General features: G+C 41.8%; 1 protein-coding gene across 1 annotated transcript in view; it reads left to right on the top strand.

Annotated features, from left to right (window-relative positions):
• The first annotated feature begins 6441 nt into the window (after nucleotides 1-6441).
• Nucleotides 6442-12196, top strand: part of CCDC66 (coiled-coil domain containing 66) — a 69344-nt gene continuing 63589 nt past the window's right edge. The window contains exons 1-2 of the mRNA XM_034775803.1: nucleotides 6442-6452; nucleotides 8614-8678. Of these exons, the coding sequence (XP_034631694.1) occupies nucleotides 6442-6452; nucleotides 8614-8678 (76 nt within the window). The remainder of the gene's footprint in view (nucleotides 6453-8613; nucleotides 8679-12196) is intronic.

Below are 12196 nucleotides of genomic sequence, written 5' to 3'. Positions count from 1 at the left end.
TCTCTTGAGAAGGCAGGAGAACTAATGACTCCATGAAGTCTACTGGGAACCTTATTACGACAGTTTAATTTTCCTTGGAGGGGCTCGTATATCATAGTGATGGGTAGCAGTACAAACCCTAAGATAGATAAATCTTCTCAGGAGAGGTCAGGCATATATTATTCTCCATGATATGGGATAGGAAAGTCCATCAAATACAAAACTCTGAACCTCTCCTACAGGTGGAGATACAGTCCCCAGGCATTTTACTAAGTTAGCCATAACTGTCCATCAGGAAGAGAATCATTTGTCTGTGTTATTTTCAAAACATGCATGTAAATCCATATTTTTGTGTCCTGTGATCTACAGTTGTATGCAAGGCCAGGTGTACTTCATAGCACAACATTTTCTAACCTATTCAAATCAAAACATTTAAAAAAACCCTGATACAAGTTTTCCAAATGGCAGCCTTGATTGCCTCCTGGCACCCATTTCTTAACTGTATTCTAAATTTGTAACTGGGAAGAGATGTAAATGCATAATCCTGCCCCTCTTGAAGTCCTCTGAGAGGAATGGTAACAGGAAGGGAATGCAAGCCTATTGGCATTTTTCTGGGCAGAGAAGCTGCAGAGGAACCAGTGAGACAGCAGGAATAGTCTAGGTCTTTCAGGCTGGAAAATATCAGTACATGGGTGCCAGGAGGATAAGAGAGCCTATTATGGACAGAAGTTGTAAAGGCAGTGGGAGCCATTTCAGGCTGAGTGGAATGGAGGCAGCGCTAGGGATATGGAGGCTGATGAAACATCTTCTTCCCTCCTCTCAACATGCGAAGATTAATCTCTTAACTTCTGATAACAGTGTAGCTCAGCTTCTTTTTCCCTGCCCACCTCATTCATGATATGAAAACACACAATAATTTGAACTGCTCTAGAGTTTTATAACTGTGCTGTAGTTAAGGGCAGAACCAACTGGGCATATGAAAAGCAAGTATGAAATAAGAGGAAAATCCTTGATTTTATCTACATAGTTCCTGGCATTTACTTATAATAAATATTGCCCACTACACCTCAACAGCAATAACTCACATTTTACATTTTTTTTTTTTAAAAGGGACAAAAGCCAATAGCAAAAGAAGAACAATCACATAGGTGCTTAAGTGCCTTCAGGGACGAATACATTATGAGACCACAAGTCGAATTCAGAGCGGGGGTAAATAAGTGAAACTCTATTGACTTTGACTATACCAACTTACTCCAGTTCTCAAATTTTCCATTAGAATCTCAGGCGAGAGAGTATGGGTTTGAGTTCTGATTAGTGGGAGAGGAAATAGGGGACAAATTCTTCTCTTGGAGGTGAGCACATAACTCCTGTTTATTTTAGTCAGAGATGTGTGCACCCCATGCATAACTTAGATATAAGGGAATAAATGTCCAGTGAAAGGTATATTGATAGAAAGAGTCAAATGAAGGAATTATTTAGGTCAGGGGTGGCCAACTACGGCCCGCGGGCCAGATCTGGCCCACCAGCCATTTTAATCTGGCCCTCAAGCTCCCGCTGGGGAGCAGAGTCTGGGGCTTGCCCCGCTCCAGCAGGGGAGCAGGGTCGGGGGCCGCTCCACACAGCTCCTTGAAGCAGCAGCATGGCCCCCACTCTGGCTCCTCTGCATATGGGTATCCAGGGGGGCTCTGCTCCGAAAGCTGCCCCTGCCCCAAGTGCCACCCCCCCAGCTCCCAGCGCCCAAGCCGACCCACGGATGCTGCTAAGGGAAAAATTATCCAGCTACTGTGCACATGTGCACACACACCTGATTGGAATGGACGTGAACAAGCACTTGAAGAAAAACTGACATTATTGTGGAACCAAAGGAAAAAAAATAAATACAATAAAGAATGGCATCTTGGCAAAAGGGTAGCAATTTGTGCAGGTGTATAATCGCAATATATGGGACTCTGCCTAAAACAGAACAGCAGCACTAGATCAATATTATTTACGAGGATAGGATTAAAATTCAAAATGATCTGGACAAACTGGAGAAATGGTTTGAAGTAAATAGGATGAAATTCAGTAAGGACAAATGCAAAGTACTCCACTTAGGAAGGAACAATCAATTGCACACATACAAAATGGGAAATAACTGTCTAGGAAGGAGTACTACGGAAAGGGATCTGGGGGAGATAGTGAATCACAAGCTAAATATGAGTCAACTGTGTAACACTGTTGCAAAGAAAGCAAACGTTGTTCTCAGATGTATTAGCAGGAGTATTATAAACAAGACACGAGAAGTAATTCTTCCATTCTATTCCACGCTGATTAGGCCTCAACTGGAGTACTGTGTCCAGTTCTGGGCGCCACATTTCAGGAAAGATGTGGACAAACTGGAGAAAGTTCAGAGAAGAGCAACAAAAATGATTAAAGGTCTAAAAAACATGACCTATGAGGGAAGACTGAAAAAACTGGATTTAGTCTGGAGAAGAGAGGACTGAGAGGGGACATGATAACAGTTTTCAAGTACATAAAAGGTTGTTACAAGGAGGAGGGAGAAAAATTGTTCTTCTTAACTTGTGAGGATAGGACAAGAAGCAATGGACTTCAATTGCAGCAAGGGCGGTTTAGGTTGGACGTTAGAAAAACTTCCTGTCAGAGTGGTTAAGCACTGGAATAAATTGCCTAGGGAGGTTGTGGAATCTCCATCACTGAGGATTTTTAAGAGCAGTTGGACAAACACCTGGCAGGGATGGTCTAGACAATACTTAGTCCTGCTCTGAGTGCAGGGGCGCTGGACTAGATGACCTCTTGAGGTCCCTTCCAGTTCTATGATTCTATGATTTAGATTGTAAGATCTTTGAAGCAGGAACCTTGTCTTCAAACTTGTCTGAAAAAACATCTAGCAAACTGCTGGTGCTTTCTGAAAAAAAATTACTTGATAAAATAGCCTGGAGATAATGAAAAATTTGTTGTTGTTTTAAAAGGAAAGTTTTAAAAACTGGTTTTGCAGACTGCCTAAAATAAATTTTCCTCCATGAGAATGTCAAGCTTTTGCCTGATATGCTTGAAGCTATACTGCCACCTGCTGGCTTAAATGGAGACTGGAAATGATACTGCATTCTATTTTGTTTACAAAATGAAACTTTGCTGTTGGAACGCTATATTTGAAGTTCTGAAGAAAGAATATAGTTTGAAAACATACTGACAGATTTAGGACTATATCTCCTTCCCCCACTGCCCTCTGAAGACTTCTCCTCCTCCTGTGGCCATGCAAGAACCAAAGAGGACAACGGAAGAGGGAAGAAAAGAAAATAGCTCTCAAAAGACTGCTTTGAGGATCTCTACGCTCCTACCACCATAGAGCAATGGTCTGTGGTGCAGTGTGCAGGCATGTGGGGGATGGGATGTGGCCAGGTTAGGGGGTCCATGACTATATAAAACCACTAGCTAAAGTAATCTCCTAGGGATGTAGTGGGTTGAAAGACACTGTAGTAGAGGCTGTGGATGTAATAGTGTTGCAACCCCTGCCATTGGCTAAAAGGGGAAGAATCTCTTCAGCCTCCTATATCTCCTCTGATCAAACCTTATTTGTTTGGATTTTGTGCAGCAAATCAATATTTGGTCAGTATATACAGTAATGATACACCGCAATGCATTGAGCTAGGGGGATGCGTCCCGTGAGGTGCTGAGGAGATTGGGGATAGGGCCAGTCTTACTTAGTCATCTGAAAGATATGCAAATTAATTTACATTCTGTTTGCCTATAGTGGAAATGGGTTATGAACACCAGTGAGGGTGGGGGGGGAGATACTAAAAGTACCTATGAAGGTTAGAAATATGAGCAGGAACTAACAAAAGAAGAGCCAACCTGCACAAAAAACTATCTGAAACAGCTATTTGATTGAAGGAAGGTGGAAGTTTTAAAGTACTAATTCTGACACAGACATGCTAATAATAGTGGAAAGAAAAAAATATTATGTTGAAAGAGTGCTTGGCGGGTAAAACATGGAGAAAGACATGTCCTTGTCCTAAATATTTTACAATCTAAATTAGACAGACAACACTGTTCACAAATACAATATATTCTCTGAACAGCTGGTCAAACCTCAAAATGGCACAGAATTTTGTTTTAAATATGTATTTTGGTAGATTATCATCTTTGAAATGAAGAAATCTAATTTTCCCCACTATTTTGTTTTCAGATATTCTTCAGATATTCAGACACCGTGATGATCATGAAAATACATCAGCTAGGTAAATAAAATAAATTCAGCCAGCCTACAGCTGGTGTCTCTGGCATATCTGAGTGAAAGGCAGAGCTGAAGGAAAGGGGCTGGAACAGAGGAGCCAGCAAAAAAAGCTAAATTGTGTTCTGTAATCAAATATAGCATTTCCTCTATTCACAGAACTTAAATTCAGTTTTAGCAGCTTACTGAGAAAAGTTTCCTGTGTTGATTCTCTTTTCCTTCCTTATCCTGGTCCTTAAATGGAGGTCTCAGATCAAAGGAATTAGGAACCTAAATGTGCAGCACTTTGAGGATCTGGTCCAAAGTGTCTAAGATTGACTGTTTGGCTTTTTTAGTTACCAGATCAACAACAACACACTACTACGTGGGAAGGTGCATTTGGATGGAAACAGGTGAAAGTCTGTTAAATATGAGATGAGTTAGTATGGCACAGTAATTATCCAAAGTAATTCCAAATAGCATCACATAAATTGGGTTTTTTGTACACATCAAATCCAGCTTGATTATCCATCATTATCTGACTGCCACTTACTTGTATTGGGACAAATCTTGTGGTCCTTATTCAGGCAAAATTCCTGTTGATTTCAGCGGGAGTTTTGAGTTATACTCCAGTATATGATCCATTATATTCAGTCTGGGGGCCAAATACTTACTTTGCATTGTTATTCAGGACACTATTAGTATATGTGCTTACTTCCTTTGAAATCAAGAGGATATAAGCAAATTTTATTTTAAGTATGAGTTTAAATGTTGCCTTGAATAGGGATGGACATAAATAGATGCTTAAACGCTTTCCTGAATCAGAGCCTAATGCCCCCTATGAAGTCATAAGTAATTCTCCCTGAAAAAGTAGTAAACACTTCAGGATTCCGATTAAAAAATAATTAAGGTTCCAATTAAAAATAATAGTATTTCTCATATGCCCTGTTATTAAAGAAACTATGTCAAGAAAGCAATAGGTTACAGGGTGCTCAATGTCGAACTCCTGAAACATTTCCCATAAAGCATCACTGATGGCAATACAAAGGTAGGGAGCTGCAATTCTAGCTGTTCAATAGGAGACAAGGAAAGAGGATGGGAAAAGATGGCCAAGGATGAAGTCAGCTGAAGCCTACTACTAAGGAACTGATCGTCAAGGTGATAAGAGACCACTTTCAAAACACTGGCCCTTATTTGACCACTTTTAAACAATTAACCCAACATTTTCAAACCTGGCTGACTAGAGCTCATCACCCAACCCATACGTGACATCTAAATGGGAAGCCTGATTCTCAACAGTAGCAAGCAACCATAGCTCCCGATTTATTCCTCTAGCAAAAAAACAATACTTTTGTAACAAGAAAACCCTATACTAAGTAAAGTGTTGATTCTAGTGAAAGTTACTCACATGTGTAACTGCACAACTGGGCCCTTAGTTGTCTATTTTAATATACCATTAATAATTTGGTATAGCACGCTCCCCCCATTTTTAGTAAGTTGGGGAGTGACAGATTCCCAACCAGTTTGAATACACTTGTATCCCCAATGAACTAGTGTGCGCTTTTACTCCACCTCCCAAATATTCTTAAATACTTTTGTACCTACTGCATTTTTCTCCCCAAGCAAAATTAATAATAAAGAACATAATAATAATAATCATAATAATAATTTGGGCCTGAAGCCAGCACTGAAATCCACACCAGGCTTTGTCCATGCAAACCTCACTGCAGAATTGGGCGGTTTGTAGTCCCCTCCCCCGGTTACTATTTTACGCAGGATACAGAACAATACGAATAGTTTTGCATCTACCCCTGCCCCACTCCAATACATCTTAACGCTGTTATGTCCGATTCCCCCCTCCGCCGCCACACCCCTCTACTAGCAGGTCTGTATCTAGGACACCCCATGGGCGCGCGGCCCCCCAACGGCGCGCCCAGCTGCAGCTGTTGGACGGGCCCCGCGAGGCCCCTGCGTCACCCGCTCGGCAGCGCGCGGCGGGGGAGCGGGCGAAGCTCCGGACTCCAGCCCCCACAATGCCTCGCACGCAGGCGAAGCCCGCCCCGCAGTGTAAGGGGCGCTCATTGGCGGGAGGGCCCGAGCCTTGGGGAAGCCTATCACCTCCCCTCTCATTGTGCGGTGGCAGCAACCAACGTACACACACTAGGGCTTCAGGCAGCGGCGTCGGTCTCGCTCCAGCCGCGCGGCCGCCCCTGGTTGTCGCCGCATCCCGCGGGTGTAGAAGGGGAAGGGCCATGAACCTGGGGTAAGCAGGGCAGTGCCCGGCTTTTGGCTCCTCTGCGCTGGGCGTGTCTGTCCCCGTGGTCTGGCTCTCCATAATGACCCGCTCCCCAGAGCCGGGCAGGGCTGTGCCTCGCCCCGCCTGCGGCTAACGGGCCACTAAGTCAGGGCCAGGGCCTGCACAACGTTGTAATGTAAAATGTTCGACGTGACGTGACGTGTCGGCACCTGGGTTTGTTCTGGCAGGTGACGTCTCAGAGACGCCCCGGCAACGTCTGATGCCCGCCCCCTCCCCGTCCGTGTTTTGTGTGCTCTTTGTCCAGGGCATTCAGTGGGTTGCTGTGGGCACCTTGTTCTGTGCCTCACGACTCGGTATAAAGTCCCTCCCTAGAACCGCGGCTATGGTAACCCTGTAGCGTGTTACAAGAGGTAGTGGCTATTGGAAGTAAAAAATCTGCTAGGTAAGGGAAGGATTCTGACCTTTAGCTGTCAGCCTTTACTCCCAGTTCTTCCAACTAGGATTTTCACGGGTGTTTTTCCCCCCCTGAGTAAACACTACTTTACGTTGCCCATTAGTGATGCTCTCAATGGTCAATTTATGCATGTGGGCAGGGGACTGGACTCGATGACCTCTCGAGGTCCCTTCCAGTCGTAGAATCTATGTATCTATGCATACTCTACTAATTTCACTTCAGTATCAGAGGGGTAGCTGTGTTAATCTGTATCTGTAAAAAGCGACAAAGAGTCCTGGGGCACCTTATAGACTAACAGAAGTATTGGAGTATAAGCTTTCGTGGGTGACTACCCACCTCGTCAGACGCGTCTGACGAAGTGGGTAGTCACCCACGAAAGCTTATGCTCCAATACTTCTGTTAGTCTATAAGGTGCCACAGGACTCTTTGTCGCTAATTTCACTTCGGCTCATCTCAGTATCAGTGGCCCCAAGAGTTCAAAAATCATGATTCAGGCCTCAGACATCATGATCTTAGCATAAAAACAATTAAGTTAAACAAAAATGTGTTCTTTTTATTTACCTGGTAGTGCTCAAGCATTTAGGGTTCATGGTTTCAGGCTTTTGTATGCAACTATGAGGCAGAGAAAGCTCCCTTTTTTTTTTTTTTTTTTTTTTTTAGGAAAGCTAAAATTCACAGATTATCGGATTTTAACAGCCAGGGCTCCAAGAAAAATACCATAAATCAAAAGAGCTGACAACACTCCTGCCTTAATATTAGGATTAATATCTCAAACTATTTTTGTTTTTTGTTTTCAGTACGAACTGGGATTTCAGTAAAGTAGAGTTGAAATGCTTAAATGTAAGATTGAAAGAAAAAATTGTAAATCTTTAACATTAATTTCCATTCCCTGGAGGTCTCCCCGGTGTTTTTCTTTTGTTTTTGAAGAATCTTCTCTCTCAATGGTATGGGGTGTATTAGACTATGAAGACAATTTAAATTTGTATTTAAATGACAGCTAAGTACTGTTTTTAAGATGTTGTCCTCCTCCTAGTTGTTGCCATCTCTCAGGCTTCTTTGGTGCTGAAATTAACATGGTTTATATTAAGCAACAGAGGGTCCTGTGGCACCTTTAAGACTAACAGAAGGTTTATATTGGTTTATGGTTTATATTGTTTAATATACCTTTCTTTAGTTCACCACTTTATCAATTATCCCATTACCCATCTCTTGGATCAGGTCAGAAATCAGACATGACAAGGTATGAATACAACTCTACCCCAATATAACGTGACCCAATATAACATGAATTCAGACATAACACGGTAAAGCAGTGCTTGGGGGGCGGGGGACGACTGCGCACTCCGGTGGATCAAAGCAAGTTCAATATAACGCAGTTTCACCTATAATGCAGTAAGATTTTTTGGCTCCCGAGGACAGAGTTATATCGGGGTAGACGTGTATATTGAAATATGTCAGCCCAGCTTAGATATATATTGAGATGTACAGGCTTAAAAGCACCAGCAGTTGAGTAGTATGGCTATCTCCCAATATTTGCATATTTATAAGAAGGAATTGCTTAAGTTTGTATTTAATATAAACATAGAATATGAAATGGTGATATGAGCTAAGTATCTTGAGAGCACCTCTCTCCTTGTGCCATAATCTCACATACTTTGCTGATGATGATTTCAGGTACAGAAGAGTTTAGCTGTTTTTATTGTTGTTTTACAGAGATGGATTAAAGCTTGAAACTGAAATTTTGGATGGAAAACCTAGGCTAATTTTGGCTTCATATGGTATGATTTTATTAAGTATAATCATTAAGTTAAATTGTCTCATACATTTTAACTCTCCTTGAAGATAAACAAAATTAATCATATCTTATTATAAAGGTTAAGTATTAATGTTTTGTATAGTGATATGAAAGAACTATTCAAGGTTTTGATGAAATATTCTGTACATTGTTATTTATGGTTCCTAATATTCACCAAAATGTTACTGGCATGGGTTTGTATTTGACTTTCCATAAATCATGCATTGCCAGCCATATGTACTGTCTGACAATAATGGTTTTGATCATCAAAAATATTGATCAATTGGTAAAGTCTAAGATACTCTCAGCTCAGCTCTCAGCAGTCTTTTGGCTCTTCTTGTGCATCCAGAGATAAATTGACCATTATATATAGATTGACCTGATTTGAGGAATACAGCATTGTAAAGACATGGAAGTATTTAAACAGAGGGAACATGGTAAAAAAAAAATATCTTTTTTTGTAAACGTAGTTCCTTCTGACACTGCAGCTTTCTCTGAGGTTTGGAATGAGTCACTAACCACAGGACAAAACTTTGTGAACATTTTTACTTTTAAAAACCAATATATTTAGGCCACCTCTCATTCTTGCTGCTGAGATGCAAAAATCTCTTTTCCAGTATTTGTTCATTATTAAATGGCTTGAATGGAAAGCATTTCTTTTACAGTAATAACCCAGCATCTAAGTATATGATCATATTTTGTTAAGAAGGCAACTGGGAACAATTTTGATTTCTTGAAGGGTCAGCTATCCATATTGCTGACTAGCATAGGTATTAGTCAAAAAAATATAAATGCAGGATGTCATAAGTGGAGTGGAAAGTAGCACAGATCAACTCAATAAGTTGTGCAAGTCATTCATAAATAAACCCTAAATCTGATGTTCAGAATAAAACACTGCTAATTTATATCTAAGTATAAATCCCCTTTCCCAAAATCTCCCAGGGTTCACTACATAGCTGACAGAAGCCTGAAGATCTCTGCCTTTTCCCCTCTCTTTAAAGCCATATTTCATCTTCCAAGTTCTGCATTTACGACATTTTTGTCCAGGGAAGACTTTATGGGATTACTTTCTGAGCCAATCAATGCCAGTCAGTCTGCTATAGACATTGTTAACCACTTTAGCATGCTTCCCTCCTCTTCTCTTTTTCCTTCTGGACTGTAGATGCTACATCTGGCAATCTTCCCACCTTTATGGGCCTCAGTGGATTGGAACCAGTAGTCACTCCAGAATGCTCTCACAAAGCAAGATAGAACTCTACCCTTTAGCTGCTGGATTGGCATTAAATAAAAAAAATAAAATATGAAATCTTGTCCAAGAAAAGCTATTTTTATAAAGTTCATGAGACTGATGTAAACAGCAGTGATATTCAGCTAAATTGTATCAGGTTACATTTATGAATTTCAGTTTCCTATACAATACTAAAATTTCCAAACAGCAGTGAGACTTTAATCAGGAACATCTTGTGGTGGCTTAAGACACCCAGTTTCAAAGAAATTATTGTGTGTGTCTTTTACACAGTAACAGTGGAGAGAATAAGCCATTTAAATGAAAAAGAAAATGAGATTGTAGAGTCAGAAATAGAGGCAGGGAGATTCAAAGTCAGGCATACTGGCTAAAGCTACTTTGAATTCATTATTTTTAAACTGACTAGATTTCAGGATAATGGTGCCCCTAAACAGAGGATATTTACTTGTCCCTCATATAGATGCAAGCTGTGCTGCAGTTTCTCTAGCTGTCTGAGTAATCCTCTCGCCCAGTGGTTCTCAAACTTTTGTACTGGTGACCCCTTTCACATAGCAAGCCTCTGAGTGCGACCCCCCCACCCCCTTATAAATTAAAAACACACTTTTTTACATTTAACACCATTATAAATGCTGGAGGCAAAGTGGGGTTTGGGGTGGAGACAGACAACTCGCAACCCCCATGTAATAACCTCACGACCCCCTGAGGGGTCCCGACCCCCAGTTTGAGAACCCTTGCTCTAGCCAAACCCTAGATTCCACCATTTCACAGTAAAAGGAAGGCCACAATAAAACAAATACTTACCAAAGGGGTCTTTCAAGGGGATGTTTCCACTCCTCACTGGAGAGATACTGTTAGCAGCCCTACTCTCTACAGGTCTCCCTCTTACGAAGCAGAACAGCATCACAAAAAATCTTACTTCCTCCAGTTTCTCAATGTTATGAGGGCAGGAACCATATACTCCTGCCTCCTGTCCCAGCATTCCTTGCTTTATAGCCTGTTATTCCCATGGGCTTTCTGAGAACTTCAGTTCCTGCTTATTTGGTTCTGGACTGGTGAGCAGAGCCCACCAGGACAACAAACTCCCTCTTCTCCCCCCCTCAAGTAAGGCAAGAGGCCACGGAGCCTACTGGGAACTATGATCCCAAAATACCTTCATTTCAGGCTGAAACTGAAAACAGGGCAGTGCTGGACATGAGGCCTGTCCTTAAGGGACAGCACACCTGGTTACAGGGCCTTAGGAGCATAAAAATTAATGTAAATATGAATGTAAGGATATTTATCTAGAATGGAAAATCATTATCAATGAGGTTGTTTCCACTGGGGTCCCACAAAGATCTGTCTTTGACCTAGTGCTGTAAATGATCTTTATCAAGGATCTGGAAGAAAATATAAAGTCATTGCTGGTAATATTTACACGAGTAGGGCCCTACCAAATTCACAGCCATGAAAAACGCACCACAGACTGTGAAATCTTGTCTTTTGTGTGCTTTTACCCTATACTATCCAGATTTCACAGGGGAAACCAGTGTTTTTCAGATTGGGGGTCCTGACCCAAAAGGAAGTTGCAGGGTGGTCACAAGGTTATTTTAGGGGGGTTACAGTATTGCCACCCTTACTTCTGTGCTGCCTTCAGAGATGGGCAGCTGAAGAGTGGCGGCCCTTGGCTGGGTGCCCACCTCTGAAGGCAGTGCCCTGCCAGCAGCAGTGGAGAAGTAAGGATGGCAATACCATACCATGCCATCCTTACTTCTGCGCTGGTGCTGGCAGTGGCTCTGCCTTCAGAGCAGGGCTCCCTGCCAGCAGCCGCCACTCTCCAACAGCCAGCAGCAGTGCAGAAGTAAGGGTAGCAGTACTGCAACCCCCCCATAATAACCTTGTAACCCCCTCCCAACTCCTTTTTAGGTCAGGACCCCTACAATTACAATACCATGAAATTTCAGATTTAAATAGCTGAAATCATGAAATTTATGATTTTTAAAATCTTATGACTCTGAAATTGACCAAAATGGACCGTGAATTTGGTAGGGCCAAACACATGAGACAAAAATTACCAGAGCGGTAAATAGTGAAGGGGACAGGTCAGTTATACAGACAGCCCTGGGTTGCTTGACAAGATGGACTCATTTGAACATATTTTTTAAAGACTTTCAAATGCAAGGTCATAAGAACAAAGAATGTAGGTCTCACTTACAAGATAGAGGCCTGTATCCTGGAATGCCGTGACACCCAGAAGAACTGTAGGGGTAATAGTAGAT

This window comes from Trachemys scripta, chromosome 7 (assembly GCF_013100865.1).
Source record: "Trachemys scripta elegans isolate TJP31775 chromosome 7, CAS_Tse_1.0, whole genome shotgun sequence".
Taxonomy (NCBI): domain Eukaryota; kingdom Metazoa; phylum Chordata; order Testudines; family Emydidae; genus Trachemys; species Trachemys scripta.
This window is presented reverse-complemented; position numbering and strand designations above follow the sequence as displayed.